The 20,503-nt window shown below is 34.3% G+C and overlaps 2 protein-coding genes across 4 annotated transcripts; both read right to left on the reverse strand.

Moving 5' to 3' along the window:
- Positions 1–4,456: 4,456 nt before the first annotated feature.
- Positions 4,457–9,933, reverse strand: LOC130811159 (protein NRT1/ PTR FAMILY 5.10-like). Of its 2 annotated transcripts, none has more exons than XM_057677342.1 (4): positions 9,563–9,933; positions 8,949–9,166; positions 6,002–6,531; positions 4,457–5,492 (listed from the first exon to the last, which is right to left on the reverse strand). In XM_057677342.1, the coding sequence occupies exons 1-4, from the start codon at positions 9,717–9,719 to the stop codon at positions 4,709–4,711; spliced, it is 1,689 nt and encodes a 562-aa protein (XP_057533325.1). In that variant the 5' UTR covers positions 9,720–9,933; the 3' UTR covers positions 4,457–4,708. The 2 variants fall into 2 exon arrangements, with proteins under 2 accessions (XP_057533325.1, XP_057533324.1); XM_057677341.1 differs by having other exon boundaries at positions 4,457–5,525.
- Positions 9,934–16,451: 6,518 nt separating this feature from the next.
- LOC130811160 (protein NRT1/ PTR FAMILY 5.10-like) lies at positions 16,452–20,286 on the reverse strand. 2 transcript variants are annotated; one of them, XM_057677344.1, is made up of 3 exons: positions 20,018–20,132; positions 19,713–19,922; positions 16,452–18,324 (listed from the first exon to the last, which is right to left on the reverse strand). In XM_057677344.1, the coding sequence occupies exons 2-3, from the start codon at positions 19,920–19,922 to the stop codon at positions 17,062–17,064; spliced, it is 1,473 nt and encodes a 490-aa protein (XP_057533327.1). In that variant the 5' UTR covers positions 20,018–20,132; the 3' UTR covers positions 16,452–17,061. The 2 variants fall into 2 exon arrangements, with proteins under 2 accessions (XP_057533327.1, XP_057533326.1); XM_057677343.1 differs by having other exon boundaries at positions 16,454–18,324; positions 19,713–19,930; positions 20,018–20,286.
- Positions 20,287–20,503: the final 217 nt, after the last annotated feature.

Consider the following 20,503-nt stretch of genomic DNA (forward strand, 5'->3'; position numbering starts at 1 on the left):
TTTTTTCAATTTATTTTTGTTGGATTTCTCATAACAAATAACGTAAAAGCCTTGTAATTTCCATTTTTCTCATGAATGGTTTATCCAATGAAATGTGTACTCTTCTCATTATGAGGCGCATTTTATTATCCATGAAAGTCATAAATAATTCAATTAATCACCTTTTTCTTTCATTTATTCTTCAAGTTGACAAATCACAAATCTACCAGCTATGGCTACTTTATTTTTTGGGTTGTCAATTGATTTTAAAATGAGATGTATTTGAATAAGCTGGATTTGTACTTCAAAATCTCATGATTTTTTTTTTTAGAATCTTTGGACTAAATTCAAAAAAACATATATTAAATAAGATAAATTAACAAAACTCTAATATGAATTAATCGACTCGAAACATTTCACCCAAAACACGATAATATGAATTTTCACGTCTAACCACTACTCATTAGTCATTAGCTTTTGTAAGGTTGCGAATTGAAAAGCATTTCTGCAAATCAATTTTATATGATCAATTAAATTTGTTTTATATTCAACAATATCCATAATGTCAGATTTTAATTCTAAAAGATTAGAGTCGGCTACATAAATCAATATATCAGTTTCAATGGTTATACATATAAATTCTTCTTTTCCATTCATTTCGACATTTAACCACCCCAATTTGTAAGTCTAGATACTTTATATCATTTCCATGCACTCATGACCTATTATCTTCGAAATTTTTCACCCTATTTTTTAAGTCTAATGAGCTCTAACTTCTATCTTTCTCACTGGTTATCTATACTCCGTCTTTATACATACACAAATCATCTTAATTAAATGAATCACTTTTATCTTTTCCTCAGTATTTACAACTATTCAATCCTTTCTTATATCTTCATTTTAAAACCAATCACTCAAAATACGTCTACTCATCTTTCTGAAGCATTAAAATATTAAAAATTAATTTATAAGTTGTGGACCTAGTTATATATGGTATGTATATACTACATAAGTTGGAGTTGCTCATTGCAATTTACAGATCAAACAATGCTGGCATTGAAGCCAGCTTATGCACTCCAATTTCCGACTACATTAACCAATTAAATCTTCATTTCTAAGAAATCTCTACCAATAATTCTTATTTTACTTAAAATTATTAAAATAGTGAATTTTTTTGTTTTATTTGTTTATTTTTTTTATGTTTTGTGGTTCTCAAGTTTTTAAGGAATTGGCTAAATGTCGAATTATTGGATCTATTTTAATTTGGTTAATATAAAATTTAATGCAAGAATTACATTGAATAATCCAACATATATTTTCATGATTTTCCTACAATAATTCCACCTATTGATTAATCATGAATAATCTCAACTTTAAGGGGTATTTGCTTATAGTATGTAACATGATGACTTGTTATAGTAGGTAATTTACCAAAAAAATAATCTAAAAATTAATGTAAAATTTTAAAAAAATTTGAAAATTTACATTAAAAAATTTGCATAATAAAAAAAATTAGAAATAAAATTCTAACATTTTTTTTACATTTTTTTGACATTTTATTTTAATTTACTTTTTTTAAAAATAAATATAACTTGCTATAGCAAGTCATTCAATTCTTAGAATTACTCTAGGAAAATACTCTTAAAATTAAAATTATTCATGATTAATCAATAGATAAGATTATTATTGGAAAATCAAGAAAAAAATTTAAATTATTTTAAATAATTTTTCCAAATTTAATTTACTTAAAATAAACAGCGAAGGCATGAACAGCGAAACACCACTAATAAGAGGAGAAATACAAATTTTTATTTATTTATTTATGATTTCGGGTGATTAATGGACCAAAGATTATACTCTGTGTCCCCTGTATACAGCTAATTGACTTGTAATTTTGGTGTATATATAGTTGAAACTTTTCATAAATTAAATCGTATGTATAATACAAATGTACCTACAATGTATAAAAATAATCATATAATTTGATGCATTATCTTATAATAAAGATTAGGACCGGAATGTTCTTTTTTAAAGTCATCAAGATTATGTTAACTTGTAAATCCCAATGATTGTGCACTATGTTTGATTACAGGTAATACCTACCTGTCATACAAAATCAACTAATAGTTGGATGAAGAGGTGTTAAAAAATACTTAATGATTCCATATTTATTTAATTTTACATGTAATTGAGTTTGATTTGGCTTAACTGTACAAATGTTTATAATTATGTAAAAACTAAAATGGATACAAAACCTAATTTTAAATCAACCTGAAATATCTTATTTGAAATCAACCCAATGACTGAATAAACATCTCTGGGTGGATAAAAGAGCTTACCTAAATCTATCCATCGGGTAACCTACCCACTACTAATAAATACTAAGATAATGTAGTGGAATCCAACTCACTAATAACAAATATTATTTTATTTATTTATAATAATGAATGATTTATCCGCCAGGTCAACAATTTTTTTTTCATGGATAAGATGGAGTACTAAGTTACTCCATTATCAACTCTTGTTTTTCCTCTTCAACTAATGTCTACCAACCATATTCATCTAATTATACTTATAATTATTATGGTGTAATATTAGTCAATGTATGACATATGACTTTTGCTATTCAATTTCCTACACGAGGTTAAAAAATAAGAAAAATTGTATATAATAAATTGAACTTTAATTAATAATAATTTATGTTGTTGAGTTTTAATTATTATATTTGATGGAACGAATTTTAAATTTAATTACATTCAACATACTTTTAATTGTCGATGACTAAACAAATTTTAGTGTTTGTGTCAATGTCTAAATCTCGAACAATATCTTGTGAGTCTAATTTAGCCTAATCCAACACCCCAATTTGTGTCAAACATAAACAATAGTAATTAAAGGTAGAATTTTGATGGACAAGTAAAGAATTAACAATTTTCAAATTGTATTTTACTTTTTATTTAACTGTTTTACTTATTCGAAATGATGCAGAATGAATGAGACAAAGAAGTATCGAACAAGTAGCTAGGTTATACAAGTACATACATGGTTGATGCTACAGCTCAAGGTGAACGAGATCAAGCGCAAAAGTGCTGGAAAATGTGTTGTTACTTTGCTACTTTGACCACTATTGTTGACCACTTCATCCCCATGAAAAACAATGTGTAATGTACTTTCTATTTCAAAGAATTTGCTAATTGAGATTTGGTTGTAGAAGAATAAGATAAAAAAAATACATAAATTTTTATATGAGACGGTTTTACCATGAAACATGTTCCATCTTTGGGTTAAATAGTCTAATAATAGAAACTTTAGCTTATAAGCTTCTTGTTTTGAAGTCATCTCACCGTGAGACGGTTTCATACAAGACGGACTAAAAAAAATAAACAAGAATATGTGCGCGAATCGAAAAGAGAAACTAAATTCGCGGGTGAGATTGTTAAATAATATGAGATTATTGTTGAAAAAAACGTTACAAATTCATTAAGACAATCTAAAATAAAATTTATGTAGATTAATAAGGACAAAATATTTGCAATTAAAAACACTCAAAATTCAAAATAATCTCATTCAAAATCCAACACAATTAATCTTGAAGCCCACCTTCTCTTTGAAATTAACCATTTAAACCAAGAATAATATTGTTGTAGATTTTTTTTTTATGTATAAGAAAAATTTAATAAAGTAGAATTTTATTTTATTCATTTTAATATATATTTAAAAAAGTTAGTGCATTAGTTAGCATAAAAACAAAAATATAGCAACAATAATATACTAAATACTATGAATTGTATTTTCTTATCATTTTACTATCAATAATTTTTTATTATAAAAAAATTAAATTTTATCTCAATTAGATTAAATACCACGTTCACTTCTCTTATGACTTATCCAACTTTTTGCTACCTTATCAAAATCACCAAACCGTATGCTTCAAAACATAGAAACCAATGGGCTCATTTTGGCCAACAGAGAACACAAAAACTAACATCCAAAACAGGCCAGAAAAGACTATTATTCTTCAAAAACATATTAAAAATTAGATTTTTTTTGAGATGTAATAAAAATTACATAATTAAAAATACTAAATTTAATTACTCTTACATGAAAAAAAGTTCAAGTGAAAATCATTCTTATATGAGAATTGTAAGAATCAATCTGCCTAACAAAAAAGTGTTACCTTTTTTACTAAAAAAAGTGTTACTTTTAGGTAAAAAAGTATTAATTTTTTTAAAAAAATATATCTAAATGATACTTTTCGGCAAAAAAATATTACTTTTAGAAAAAAAGTTTCAACAAAATCACAAAAGGTGTTAGTTTTTGAAAAAATCTTGTTACTTTGTATTATTTATTTTTTAAAAAAATATATTTTATTTCTAAAATAATCACTTTTTTGCTAAAAAGCACCACTTTTTTTAGAAAGAAAGGTAACATCTTTTTGTCTAAAGTAGCACCTTTTCTGTAAAAAGTTACACTTTTTTATCAGGCAAATGAGTTTTCACGTTTCTCATATAAATTTGGTTCTCACTGGAACTTAACCCACTCTTATATATATATACTTTCATATTACTCTACAATTTATTACACTTGAGAGTTCATACAATATAAACAAGAAACAATATATTTTTATCGCCCATTTCTTCTATAGGCGTCACATCATCAAAACAATGGCTAAGGTTTAGAGGGCGAGACCCTTACATTACATACAATAAAAGAGCATGCTCCTATGAATTTATATAGCATTTTTCCTATTATAAATGTAAGACTTGGAGCAATACACAAAAAGAATGAGTCCTATGACACTAAGACCAGCAAGTAGGGAATAGAAGTAATCGAGATGAGCTCGATTAAGATTGTTCGAGAACCAACTGTCTTGACCGTTGCTTCCGGTTGATTTGTCAATGACGGAAACCATCAAACTGCTTAGAAGGCTCCCTAAACCGAATACGCTTAAATAAAGCGACAGACCCACACTTCTTAGTTCTGTTGGAACTTGGTCATAGAAAAATTCTTGCAAACCGACCATAGTGAACACATCTGATACACCGAATAGCACGTACTGAGGGACTAACCACCATACACTCATTGGGACTGTCGTATCAGGCAAATCAATCAGCCCGTGTTCAAATGCAGTGTTGAGGCGTTTCTTCTCTACTATAGCCGCAATTACCATAGACACGATGGAAATTAACATCCCCATTCCAATTCTTTGGAGCATGGTTATTCCAGCTGGTTTTCCGGTTAATGTTCTTGCTATGGGAACTAAAATACGGTCGTAGATGGGAATGAAGAGGACAACTGATAGGCTGATAAAGGATTGTAATGAAGCGGGTGGGACAGAGAAGTTGGGCCCTAATGATCTGTCCATGGTTAGACCTTGTTTGATGAAAAAAGTCGAGGACTGTGAAAAGACGATTGCATATACAAGGCTGGCTGCCCATACCGGAAACAGTCTAAGAACTGCCTTTGCCTCCTCAACCTCACTCTTGCAACAAGCTATATTGTTGTCATCCGAACTACGAAGACCAATCAAAGCTTTGTTCAAAAACCTGTAATTTGACGCAAATAAAAAAGTGCATTATCGAAGTTTTGCGAGCCAAAAGAAAGTGAGCAAATGTGAACAGTTGATTATAACAACAAAAAGTTTCTTCCAGGTCGGAGTACAAAGGATGAAATCGTAGTATATAGTATTGGACCCTAAGGGTCCGGGCAAGGGTCTGGGTGCAAAAAATATTTTTAGAACCTTAAATTTCACCTAAGAAAATAAGTAAAGGTCCGGGTCCATACCCTAAGACCGTGATCTGCGTCTGGACCCTACCATAAAGTTACGGTCCGGGTAGGCTCCAGACCCGACCCATACCCTTAAATGCCCATCCCTCACAAAAGTGTCATTGTTTGACAATTCATAATTTAGCAAAAATAATGGAGATTTCACAGAAAAGCCAATTCAGACACGAACCAAAATCTGCAAACAAGAAGAATGACGGTATATAATGACATGTATTAACAGCAGAGTATTTCGTACCAAAATTGTTCAGAACCATGGAAAGCAATGAATCCTTGAGCTTCCTCTTCGACTTCAATTGTTGACTGTTTTACGTGCCAATTCCTTGCTGCTGCGGCAAAAACTCTCCCGATCCTAACAAAGGCACTGTGTTCTTCACCTGTGACGATATACCTATAGGTCGGAGTCCCAATCAAAAATAACACTAAAGCAATTGTCATAATGATGCACGGGATTCCAAATCCGATGCCCCAGCCAACATTATCCTGAATGTAGTTTAAAACGGAAATCACTAGCAATGGCCCAAGACACATGCACCAGTACCACCAATTGAAGAATGAACTTTTTGCTTTGCTCTCGTCCGGATCTTGTCCATCAAACTGGTCCGCGCCAAAAGCTTGGACACAAGGTTTATGACCGGATTGCCCAATGGCCACAAGATATAATGAGAGATATATAAAAACCGTTCGGAAAGGTTGTGTACCACAATCGCTTGTGGTATTATTGCATCCGAAAGGCAGCACAGCTGCAAGTGTTAACAAGCCCAGACCCTATTATTAAGGCACATACAAAAGGAAAACATTGATCAGATTTGTTACATCCCCTAGATGTATAAAGCAAGACACAAAAGTCACACTTCTGGATATAAAGGAAAAACAATCCATAGAGCTCGACACGGATGAATGTCAATATTCTAAGCCATTAATCAATTTAGGTGGTTAAGCTCTTCAAAAATTTTATTTTCAGAGCCCTTTTTCCATTTATCACTTTTTAGTTTTTACTATCTATTTTTTCCATTTTCTAAGAACAATTTACTAACTCATTTTCGGCACTGCATACATGATAAAAGTAGGTAAATTGGGGAAAAAAGAAAAGAGACAATTATTAGGTGAGAATTGAGTGAAAAGACCAGTGTTTCAATCACTAAATTTTTTAGGTGAAAATTGTGTGTAAAAACCAGTGTTTCAATCACAATTATTAGGTGAAAAGAGACAATTTACTAGCTCAAACCTTTTAAGCTTACAGTAGTGTAGACAACAAATGGACATGATCTTTAGCATATAAAAACCAGTGTTTCAATCCCTAAATTTTTTAGAGATAGGTTGGCTCAATGAGTCGTCTTGAAAAATTTGGAGGCCCTGTGCAAAATTTGTATTATGCATCTTATTTATAATAAATATATTTATTTTATTAATAAACTTAACATATTTCTTTTTTTGATTAATTTTTTCATATACTGGAGAAAGAGGAAGCCCTGTGCGGTCTATCATCTCGCACACCCTCAAAGACCCCCCTGCCAAGTAGACTTTATTAGTTACTTGACAAAACAATACAATTATATGGCACCACACTTTGGTCTTGAAATAAAAGGGAGGCAAGTAATGCACTCCTCACTCTCCACTCTCTAGTGTATAATAAACACATGGAATATACAGAATATGACTAATGGAAATGTTTGAGCAAGGAGTCCAATGAGTTACAAACAACTTTGTTGAATCAAAAGATCAACTAAACAGCTAATGGTCTCTATTTACCTTGGATGTGCCAACATGCTCTTTACTTGTGTAGATTTACACTTTGTAAGATAAGAACTTAGGAGGGAATGGAATGGAAAAGAAAGGGAAGAGAAAGGAAGATAAGGAAATAATATGGATGTTTACGAGGGAAAGGAAGGGAGAGGAAGAGAAAAGACCATTTATCACGAATCTTTTCACATATAAAGAGATTTAGTTATAAATATAATCAAGGGATTTTAATCCCTTCAAATCCCTTCCATACAAATCTTTCCCTCCAAGATTGGTAATAAAGCAAAGGATATATCCCTCTAAATCCCTCCCTTTTCTTTCTCTCCAACTCCTTCAATCCAAACAGTGTTACTAATGAAACTTAACAACTTCAATATGAATCCTAGTCAATCAATATTTATGCATAATGTTAATTCATCGTCCAATTTTCTGTGGTATTTTTAACCTCGGCAAACTGATTACCTCCTCTTCCCCCTCCCCCCTCCCCTGAAATTTTGAATTCAAATGATCAACAGTCAACACTCTCAGATGCAGGAAACACCAGTCAGACCATCTTTTCACTCCACCACCAGCACCACCCAACCTCCCCCCGTCGACCACAGCAGTCTTCCACACTTGTTACTAGATACTCTAAGACCTCTAATTAATAGCCAACTAACCATCATTAAAAAAACACCAAATTTTCAAAAATTCCATAATCGGTATCATTAGAACACTGTAAGTCGTCCTAGACTATAGAGAGAAAAAGGATTAACTAAAAAATTAACACCACGTTGAGCAGGAGAGAGAACGGAGTTTTGTTTGTTCAGTGCGAGCTGATGGGTGTTAATGGCGCTGAACAAACTCTAGATGGAAGCTACGATATTTATCTCATTTGTTAAGGTACTAGACAAGATAAGACCAACATGTTTTCTTAGCCTAATTAAACAAAACATGGTCATCACATAACCTAAATTTGTTCTCCCCATATCTTTTTCTTCATTACTTTATGCTTCCCTAACGAGGACCAAAGCAACTACGTGACATGTTATGAAGTTATCCACAAGAAACAGGAAGTTGAACATAAACTAGGTGCACAATTAATTTAGAAAACGATTACCATACTTACGGTACACCAATACTTCATATCAATTATTGATAAAAATACAATCTACAATTACTCCATTCAAACAAATCTAGAAAACAACTTCATACCAAGAAAAGAAATGTTCTCATACATTTTCTACAATTATCAAGCCCTTTCATTTGGGTAATTGATAATGACATAAGCACCAATAATTAAAATTGATTGCACAAAAGCAACCATCATCATCTTAAATGCAACAACCAACTTCTTTATTGAAAACACTTTAAGCACCACAACATCATTATATAACAAACAAAGTTACATTCATGATCATAATAGTATGAGGAATCCTCAAAATGAAAAAGGAGAATCATACCAAGATGTATATGAAGGAAGACACAACAATGGTTCGGTAGCGACCGAGAAAGGAATCAGCAATAATAGCACCAACAATCGGGAAAAGAGACCCAAATCCACCCCAAGCATTGGCATTGGCAGCCGCAGTAGCCGTTGATTGACCCAATGGTCCAGTCAAATAGGTAATCAAATTTGATGTAATCCCATAATAAGCAATTCTCTCTGCTACTTCCACTCCTATAAATAATCAAAAACAATTCAACTACCCAAAAACATTCAGCATAAACCCATGTCAACTAGGTGGAATTTTCACAACAAAGACTTAAAATTTGGGAATCTTATGCAATCTCAATAATATGGGATTTATTAATATGAACACTATTTTAACAACCCAGAAAATTTCTGTAAAAACCCAGGTGAAGGTAGAACAACCCACAAATAATCAGTACAAACCCAATCTAAAAGGTGAAAAATTTTACATCAAAAACTTGAAATTTAAGAATTGGATGTAATCCCATTTATGGGTATCATTCGCAAACTTCAAATACAATTAGTACATTAAAAACCCAGAAAAATTCTGAAGAACTTTAACCTAACTATTGAAACTTAAGGAAATTGAAAAAAGTAACAAACCAATGATAAAAGAAGCGGATCTCCAACGACCATGTTTGGATCGAATTGCAGGGTGGCCATTGTAATCAACAGCACCATCAACAGTATCTTCTTGAGGGAGAAGAAACGGAGTTTCTGCATCTTCTGCCAAAGAAGCTACTGAGATGGTGGCCGCCATTGTTGATCTATACTCCTCAGATACCAGCTGGGTAATCTGAGGAGATTCAATAATTATTTAAGACTTCAAATGATGTCTGTGTCTCATGTTTGGTATAACTGTGCAATAAATCAAATATTGACCACACTTTTGTCCAAAAGAAACCAACAAAACTAACACTGAATGATGAGATTAAATAATTATTATTACTATTTATTTTTTTTTATATTGTAAATACTCAATTTTTTAATATTATTATTTATTTAATTAATTATTTTTTTTATTTTATAACAATTAACTAATTTAATATTTTTGTTCAATAAATAAACATTTGTTGTTTGTATATAAGCATTATGTTTTAATTTGTTAACTAAAGATGGTAATCATAGTATAGGAAAATGTTTTTATAGAGGTCCATTGTTTGTCAATGCTTACTATTGCCAATACTAAACCATTGATAGCACGCATTAACCAAGATCCAATGGCCGAGCAGCGTAGTTGACGGAAAATTTGAAAAAAAAAGATTATTTAACAACTTTATTTCAAAAATAAGCTTCGTGAAAACTTTATTCCCAAAATAAGCGTCCGCACATCCAAACCTAGGCTTGGTGTTAAAACACTGTTACTAACAACGAAAACAAAATATATATATATATATATATATATATATATATATATATATATATATATATATATATATATATATATATATATTAAAGCATCAAGTCGCTGTATCTAACAGCGACTTGATGCTATTATATTTTTCAGTTTCCTTCTTCCTCATTTCAGTTCACGCTTTCATTACATTTTCGAGATCTCTCTCTTCTTTCCACCATTAAAATCAACTTCAATCCTTCAACTTATCTCATCAAATTCCAAGTTTGTACCGGTAATTAGTTCTGTCATCTTCCTACATTGACTTAAGGTATTATTTTTTTGTGCTTTTTTCCATTTTCGAAAAATTAGGGTTTACAAACTTTTAATCAACTTTCACATAAATGTAGGTTCATAAACTTGCAATTTACTACTTCTTGTTGATCTACAGCTTATTAAGGTAAGTTTTTATTATAAATTTTTTTATTTGTTGTTGATTTTAAAATGTATGTCATGTATAGTGGTCATTTACACTTAAACTCTATGAATATGTTGAATGTAGTTGTTATTTACCTTGATCTTCATAATGAGGTTGTTTGTTCATGAATTTGTTGTTGAATTTAAAATGTATGTCATCTATAGTGGTCATATACTTATGAACCTGATGGTGATGTTGATTTTGTATGTATTGTTGTAGAAATGGATTCATTTCGTGTGACTGTTGTATGCTTTTGGAATGGTTCAATTCGATCAAGTAGTAACAATGTTAAGTATGTTGGGGGAAGACGTAAACTGTTTGCATGCAACTCAAACATGGATTTGAATGAATTTAAACATTTTATATACTTTAAGATTGGCATTGACACTACAAGAAGTACTGTTAATGTAAGTTTTAAGTACAATATGAGTAGAGATTTGTTAGCTTTTCCAGTTGAGGATGAGGAGGCTATAGATGCAATGTGGGAGTATTCGAGGTCTACCCCTACTCCTTCTTTAAGGTTATATGTAGAAGAGGTACCCTTAGGGAATGAAGATATCAATGTTGGGGAAACGAATGCATTCCTGAATGTAACTTCTTCTGCTCCATCTCATACGCCCTTCCCTACCCAAGAAACCCGAAATCCCTATATGCCATCTTCCTCTTATCCTTCTAATGAACCCAATCAACTTCAATTTCAAGTCACAAATGATGATACTTTTAACTTAGAAGATACAAATGAGCCGTGGGGTGATGTTAATAGTGAAAGTAATGAATTCGTAGAAGCTCCTTCTGAGGACGATGTGGGTGTTGACGAGGAGGCTCTAGCTAATGACATAAGCTTAGGCAACATTCCAACAATCATTGCTTCTACACCTTATGCACTAGTTCCCCCTCTAGATGAACACGTTGCGGACAACTCTTAGAGGTCTTGGGATTGTGATACAACCTACACCGATGAAGGAGAGTTTCAAAAGGGTATGCTGTTTGATAACGATGATGCCTTGTTGGACGCTGTTAGATTGTAGCATATTCGTAGGAACGTTGAGTACCGAACTGAGACTTCAAATCAAACCATGCTCACGTTGAAGTGTAAGAGAGGGTGTGCTTAGAGGCTTAGGGCTAGGAAGAGCTCCTATTCACCATCATGGGAGATTGTTACATATAAAAGGGAAGCATGGGGGTTGTGTATTAAGTACTGAAAATGTGTCAGCTGGACACATTCATTTGACATCTTCTGTAATTAACAATCTTATTAGAAATTGTGTTGCTCAAGACCCATCAATTAAGGTCTCTGTCATACGACAAATAGTGAAAGACTAATTTGGTGTCGAAATGACCTATAAGTGGGCATGGTGTGCTAAATAGCAAGCCCTTCTCTCCATCTATGGTACATGGGAAGATTCTTATCCTCTTCTTCCACGCTTCTTGAAGGCATTGCAAGTTTCTAACCCCGAGACTGTAGTTGAGTGGTTCTTTAAGAAAGATAATGATGTTGGTGTGTACGTCCGTCCTAGTATTAGAACTTTCCAACCAAGTATTGAGGGATTCAAGTATTGAAAAGCCCTTATTGCCATTGATGGAACACATTTGTATGGTAAGTATCGCCATACGTTGTTAACTGTGATTGCCCATGATGGGAACAAGGGAATCTTCCCGCTTGCCTTTGCTTTAGTCGAGAAAGAATGCATAGCCGCGTGGTCTTGGTTTATGGCGTGTGTTCGTAAGCATGTGATGCATAGTCCAGGGTTATGTGTTATTTCTGATAGATATGCGGGCATTCTAGCAATCATGGACGAGCCGGAATGGCAACCTCCGAATGCCCATCATAGGTTTTGCTTGCGGCATTTGTTAAGTAACTTCAACCATCAAATGGGTAATTTGAAGTTGAAGAAGATGTATGGAAGGACTGCAGAGCAAAGACAACCACATAAGGTCATCGAGGGATTGAAGGCCATTGATGTTGCTAATCGAGAAGCTCTTTTTTGGATTGATCAAGTTGGTGATATGTGTAAATGATCAATATGTCATGATGGAGGGTATAGGTATGGTGTTACTAATACCAACTTAGCCGAAGTATTCAATAACATGATGAAGGGTGTACGTTTCTTGCCTATAACTACTCTTGTGGAGTTCACCTTCTATCGTGTTAATGATTATTTTGTTAAAAGACACGAGAATGAAAATGCATGGCTAATTAGGGGAAATAAGTATACTTCACACGCCACAAGAATTATCACCCGTAACACTGATAAGGAAAACTACCATGAGATCGTCGCATTTGACTACAGACGAGGCCTTTTTCAAGTTAAGACTGGACGTGGTAATAGAGGATCCGCTAAGGGTGGTAAAATACAAAGTGTTGATATGAGAGAGATGAAATGCACTTGTAACAAACCCTCCATATATCACTTACCTTGTTCTCATGTTCTTGCCGTGTGTATTAAACGACACTTATCCTATGAACATTTTGTCAACACATATGAATCCGTATTCTTGCCGTTAATTGATAAGAGGTCATGGCCTCAATACACCGGTGTTGAGGTGATACACGATCCAGATCACATTCGTGGACTAGGAAGACCTAAGTCCAGGAGGATAATGAACGAAATGGACGAAGGATCGCGGAGACGCAACGCTTGTCGACGGTGTGGTAGTGACGGTCACAACACTAGAACATGCACGTCAAGGTAAACAGTATTTGTATTTGAGTATATAAACATAAAGATTATGAAACAAATAAATAACATAAGTAAACATTTTGAGTATTTCTTATGTATTTTTACAATAAATAACTCCAGCAACTCCAGGCCCTCGCGACCCTAGTGTGCTTACGATGCATGCGGATCATAAGAGCAGTGTACTATAGGATGTCCAGGTTAGTCAACTTACCTTTTTTGAATTTATATGCCTTAATACTTTAACATTAAGCTAACATAATCTCTGCGTTCAGGTGTCCGACACGGAGACCATATACACCAGGCATCCCGACTCTACTCCGTGGGCCATTGACGCACGGATCATCCCGTACCTTCAGTAAGCGAGGTTGTATGACTTCCACCTCATCGCGTATGGGAGAGTCGATCGGGCGCTAGTCACGGCTTTGTTTCTGCAGGTAATACTAACTTTACATGTTAACGCTTTGTTTTTTTTATTACATGTTTTTTTTTCGTTTACTTACTTGTAACTGTAATTCATAGCTTTGGGCGTGGGAGCACATTCTCATTGGTCAACCGATGAGGAGTGTGGGACGTGGTGCATTTGCGCCGCCAATTCTTCCACCCCCCATGTGTCGTATGGATCGCGGTGGTCCTTTGAAAGACGAACAAGGACCCACACAGGATAGGGCGTGGGGTTCTAACGCAATCAACTCAATCTACTACGAGCTGACCAGGTAAAAAATTCACTACATCTTTATCTGTAACTATCACATTGCATAATTTATTAATCGAACTTTCACGTTTAGTTTCGATGGGACCCTTACCCCGCTGAGGCATACGCTGCATTGCCTCAGCACTTAGGCATATTGTCAGGGGCGTGGAGAGCATCTGTACCTCTGATCTGCTTCGACATAGTCGAAATGCATCTCCCTGAGCGCGTACTGCGCCAATTTGGGATGGTACAGGGCATCCCACCGCCATGTGACACAGAGGCGGAGCTCCATCACAGCTCTCGCAAGGGTCGGGAGCCCAAGAACTGGCTCGAGATCAACATGCGCCATGTCGCTGGTTGGGAGCACAGGCTAGAGCTGCTGGCCCAAGGTGCGCCGATCGAGGCTGTAGGCGCACCTACTTCGGCGGATTACATGTCATGATTCCTCTCCATCACTCGTCGATGGATGACACCACGAGGTATCATCGCGGCAGCCCAGTACGCTCCCGCAGCACCGACGATGACACACTTTGTAAGTATTCTTCAACGTTGATTATTATCCATAGCACTTACACGTTATATATTTCATTAATACTTAAGTCTTAATGCAGGCACAGGGCATTGCATCTGTCATCAGCTTCAACCAAGAGAAGCCTGTACGGGAGATTGCCCAAGGTATACTCCTAGGGACGCAGTTTCAGCACTTCATTCCAGAAGTGACTGTGCCGGACACTACGAGTACAGGTCATCTCCTCATCATGCCGACGTTCATCTTGAGGAGGTTGACTTAACGTGCCTTGACTACGATGTCGGGTCCTCACAGGGTGCTACATCATCACAGTATCAATCACCTCCCCTACCCGAGCGTCATGCGACGGCCTCTTACTATTGTAGGAGGCGTCATAAACTGTCACAGTTAGACAGGGTACGGGAGGAGGATTAACATTAGAATATTGTTTGTATATATTGAACATTAGTGACATTTTGTATATGTTGAACACTTGTACATATTCAGTATTTGTAACATTTGGACTTTTGTGTATAATTTGTAATATATGTGTACATGTATATATTTTAATCATATTATCACACGTTTATTATGAGTGAAATGATGTTAAGTACTTAGACTTTTCGGCGATGAATCATTCCGTCAAGAATGCAGTATGAATTAAATCAAAAATAAAAAGACAATCATATTCAAATATGGAAAATGCTCTCGAAAATTCAACAGAATTTCATTCATGTTCAACGAATACATATCAAATTACATAGTTCATTCGTTAAGTTAAATCACCAACGCTAACTAAGATTGCTTCTTAAACTTTCTCATAATCATTTCAGTCTCTTCTATCCTATGTGCCATATCATCTGTTTATCTCTTGAGATTAAAAACCTCATCTTTAAGCTCTTGTTTTTCTTTTTCAAACCGTATTATTAGGTGTCTCTGCCATTTGGTACCCTCCGGATCAATCCATCTAAAGTATGTGCATCCTAAACCTTAAACCAAGTAGAAAGGACAAGCAACAAAATCACGCTCAGGATCGAAGTCGCTCCAATCTGTATTAATCTCAACTTCATAACCACAATCACAAAGCTCTTCAATAGAATGCTCCTTTGACATCTACGGAACACATATAATATAGTAACGTAAGTAAACATTTAAAAATAATATTAACATTTATAAATTGAGAATAAGACTAACATAATACCTTATGTTACCTTTAAAAATTAATTTAATAGAACAAGAATGATGTACATTGGATACAATGAAGTAGGGAAATGATGGAGTTATTTATAAAACATAATTACAACGGTTATTTTCAAGTTCGTAACGGCTATTTTTCAAATTAACAACGGCTAGTTTCATTCGTACAAGAAAGTGAAAAAAAAATAAAAATTTGAAAAGCCTCAAGTCACTGTTACTAACAGCTTTTTTTTTCGCTGTTAGTAACAGCGTTTTAACACCAAGCCTAGGTTTGGATGTACTGACGCTTATTTTGAAAATAAAGTTTTCACGAAGCTTATTTTTGGAATAAAATTGTTAAATGATCTTATTTTTTTCAAATTTCTGGTAGTTCACATGGTTTGCAAATAAATAAAGTTTGCATCTGAACTCTTTCTCTCACACACACATTACACATGTATAATTATCATTGAATAATTTGTCTAAATATATTTATGATAGATAATATTTTCATACTTATCTTAAATAATATCTTGCTTGATATTAATGAAAACAAATATTTATTGATTTACAAATTTTTTAAATATTTATTTTTAAAATTAATATGATTGTCACACGTAACTCATCTAATATATAGTACTAGCTTAACATTTGCACAGATAAACAAAATAATTATCCTTTGTTACCCATAATTTAAATGTAAAAAGTATCTAAAAACATAATATCTATTCAATACAATTAGTGAATAGATATTAAATTAAGGTACTTTTGAGATGAATCTAATGGTTACATTTACCATACATCATTCTTATACATTGATTATTTGACTCAGCATTTAGAAGCTTTAGCAATTAGAACATCAGTAGGGACACTGAGCATTGTACTTTGGTGCAAGATGCTTCACAAGAAAGGAAGAAAAAGACGTAATGGCTACGCCTCCATCTGTTCGAATGAGCACTAGCATGCTCGAACGAGCATGTCTAAAATCGCCGCCCTTCACACGCTTTTTGTCGACGCCTTGCCTATAAATATGGCCACATCCACATGTATTTAGGTGTTATTGTCCTTCATAACAAAATACAATACGCTAGCCTAAAAAGAGGATATAGTCAGGTTGGTGGACCTCGTCAAATTTTGGTGTTATTGTTTTTCATGATCATTAAAACAACTTCGAGCCATAATATCCAACGTTTCTTGACCTTAGCTCCTAGCTTTCGAGATGAGTACTACAAATTTCAACGAGAAGCCTTGTTGTTGTTGTATATGTATGATTTCGCAAAGTAGATAAAAAGAATGGATCCAATGACACTAAAACCAGAGAGCAGCCAATAGAAGTAATCAAGATGAGCACGATTCAAGTTATCCGAGAACCAACTCTCTCTCCCACATTTACTGCTAACTTTGTTGATCATTGAGACGAGAAAGCTACTCAAAAGCCCTCCCCACCCGAATATACTCAGATACATAGATAATCCGACACTACGCAATTCTTTTGGGACTTGATCATAGAAAAATTCTTGCAAACCAACCATGGTAAACGCCTCCGAAATTGCAAACAGCACGTATTGTGGAAGCAACCACCAAATTTTCATTGGGATCGTCACATCAGGCAGATCGATCAGCCCAAAATGTGCAGTGGTCTGAAGCCTCTTTTTCTCGGTGACAGCAGCCACTGCCATAGACAAAATGGAAATGATCAACCCGGTTCCTATTCTCTGAAGCATTGATATGCCAGCATGTTTACCCGTCAAATATCTAGCAATAGGAACAAGAACACGATCATAAATTGGGATAAAGATAACAATGCAGATTCCAATGAAACATTGTAATGCTGCAGCTGGTATAACAAAGGTAGAACCTATTGATCTTTCCAATGTAATGCCTTGTTTGGTGAAGAAGGTTGATGTCTGCGAGTAAACGATACCATAAACCAACGTTGCTGCCCATATAGGAAACAACCTGAGTACTCCCTTTGCCTCTCCTACCTCACTATTGCTGCAACCGTCAAACAAAGCCTTATCAAGAAACCTAAACTGATGTGCGTCTTCTTTTTTACCAAATACAGGGAGTTTAACATTCCAGTTTCGTGCTGCTTTGACAAATACCCTTCCGATTCTCAAGAATGGGCTTTCATTTTCACTTATTATGATGTATCTATAAGTTGAGGTTCCAAGCAAGAATATAAGTAGAGCGATTACCATGATAATGCAGGGAATTCCAAAACCAAGGCCCCAATTAAGGTTCTCTTGGACATAGCTCAAAACTCCGATGCCTAGCAAATAACCCATGCACAGACCAAAATACCACCAATTAAAGAAAGAACTTTTGGCTTTGCTTTCAGCAGGATTTTCTCCGTCAAACTGATCCGCCCCAAAAGCCTGAACACAAGGCTTGTGCCCGCCTTGCCCAATTGCAACCATATAAAGCGCAATAAAGAACATCATCGTCTGCGAATCTGAAGAAGGTAGCATTGCTGATAGAGTTAGCAAGCCTAGCCCCTGGTTATCCATCCAGATGAGATAAGCAGGAAAGAAATTAATAACCATAAAGTACCTATAACATCAAAAACATTTTACAAATTCCATAAAAAAAATACTGGATGCAGCTTTGCCGGACAATCAATTGTAGAGAGAAACAGAGCAAACAAGACAACACACAGACAAACAATGCAAGACCGACAAGAACACAAGGGTTTGATTAGTACCTTAAGATACCCCAAATCAAAAGATTTATTTTCTAAATGAGAATACAACACTCAAGTTCACTCTATGGAGTATAGTTACCTTGCACACACTAGCACACTTGCTCTCAAAGGTTAAACAACCAATAAACAAAGTTGTTTACACTCAACATACACTTCTTTTGACCTTTGAACCCTCTTTTGCCAGGCCAAGAGGTCAAAGAAATCCGACCTAGGTTCTGACAGCTAGCTCAAAACAACCAATAAAGAAAAGTCACTAGTGGTTAGTCCCACTGTCTTTTTGATGTAGTTACTGAGAAGAGACATCTCTTAGATAAATATAACTTCACTAAGATTTAAATAATTTGAGCGAGCTTGGGTAACGTTTGAAGAAGAACATAAAGGGGATGGAAAGCAAATGAAGAAGAGGCAAAAGACAAGAGTTTTCATTCCAAATCTTTCCAATGTTGAAGAGAATGGTTTTTTGCAATATCTAATGGAATTTTATCTTCAACAGTACAAATTTCCTCCCCTACATTTTACTCCCATCTCCATTTGTAATCGAAAATCGTATCTCTCAATTTACCTTCCTTTCCCTCGGTGTTACATGATTCATAATCTCCTCGCGACTGGAAAATATTGGTTTTGGGCTAAATTTGGGTAGTTTTGAACGAACGGAGAGTCAAAAAGTAAATTAGCTAGCAATGATGTTACACAACTCCCTCCAATTTCCTTCAATTTAAGCAAGGCATTAGTATTCCCAATCAATCACACTATATATTTGGATAGAAGGAAATTTACAAAAAGAAAGAGAAGATAAATAAAGGTATTGCATTTCTTTTATTTGGATACCAATAGGAGAATGAATGGAAATGGCAGGAAAGAAATTGAAAGAAGGAGATTCTTCGCAATTTTGACAAATCAAATCCTTCCGACATAACAATGATTTGGAAGGAAAACACATCAATCTCCCTTCCATTCCACTTCTCCTTCATTTCCTTACAAAAATGTTATCCGAATAGTTTCAAGTATACAACCAAATTCAAACAAAGAGTAGTAGTTTTATATCAAACAGCTTCACAAATTTCCTCAATTCTAGCGAAATAATCATTACAAACCCATCTTAAAATTTCAATTTCAATACCCATCAAAAGACACAATTCCCAAAATTATGATACAAAAAGAAATTGATACTGAATTACTAACCAAGATATAAATAATTGAAGAAACCAGAATAGTGTAAAACCTCCCCAAAAAAGAATCAGCAATAACAGCTCCCAAAACAGGATTCAATGAAGCCACACCACTCCATGCATTGACCTTAGAAGCCGCCATAGCTGTAGATTGCCCTAACTTTCCGGTCAAAAAGTTAATCAAATTTCCAGAAATCCCATAATATGCAAGCCTCTCTGCCATCTCCACCCCTTCCAAACAAATTTAGTCAATTCCTCATTAATAAACTAAAATTTCATCTGATTTGAATGGTTAAATTGATGAAAATATGAACTTACAAATGATGAAAGAAGCCGATTTCCATTGTCCGTGTTTGGATCGAATAGCAGGACGATGTTTATAGTCAACTGTATTGGGTACTATGTCTTGTTGATCTTCAGCTATGAGAAGTGGGGTGTGAAGGAGAAGCTTGGTTGAAGATGGGTCAACAACAATGGAGTTTGCAGATGCCATATCTTTAAGGCGCCACTTTATCTTCGAATGGAGTTTGAAGATGGGTCAACACAACAACAATTATGCTAGTGTTACATAAAATGTAGAGAAGTATGTTTATGGGGACTATATTTTAGGAAAAAATTACGGCAATAATATAATGCTTATGAAAATCCCTAACATATTAAAAATTAAATTGTCGTAATTATAAGCCAAAAAAATTTGATATATTAGTTAATAAATTAAGTTAGTATTATTTATGGTTAATTAATAGTTGGTATTATTATAGAAAAATTAACAAAAGGTTTTATTATTCACGATAATTTTTTCTA

The sequence above is a fragment of the Amaranthus tricolor genome, chromosome 4 (assembly GCF_026212465.1).
Source record: "Amaranthus tricolor cultivar Red isolate AtriRed21 chromosome 4, ASM2621246v1, whole genome shotgun sequence".
Taxonomy (NCBI): domain Eukaryota; kingdom Viridiplantae; phylum Streptophyta; class Magnoliopsida; order Caryophyllales; family Amaranthaceae; genus Amaranthus; species Amaranthus tricolor.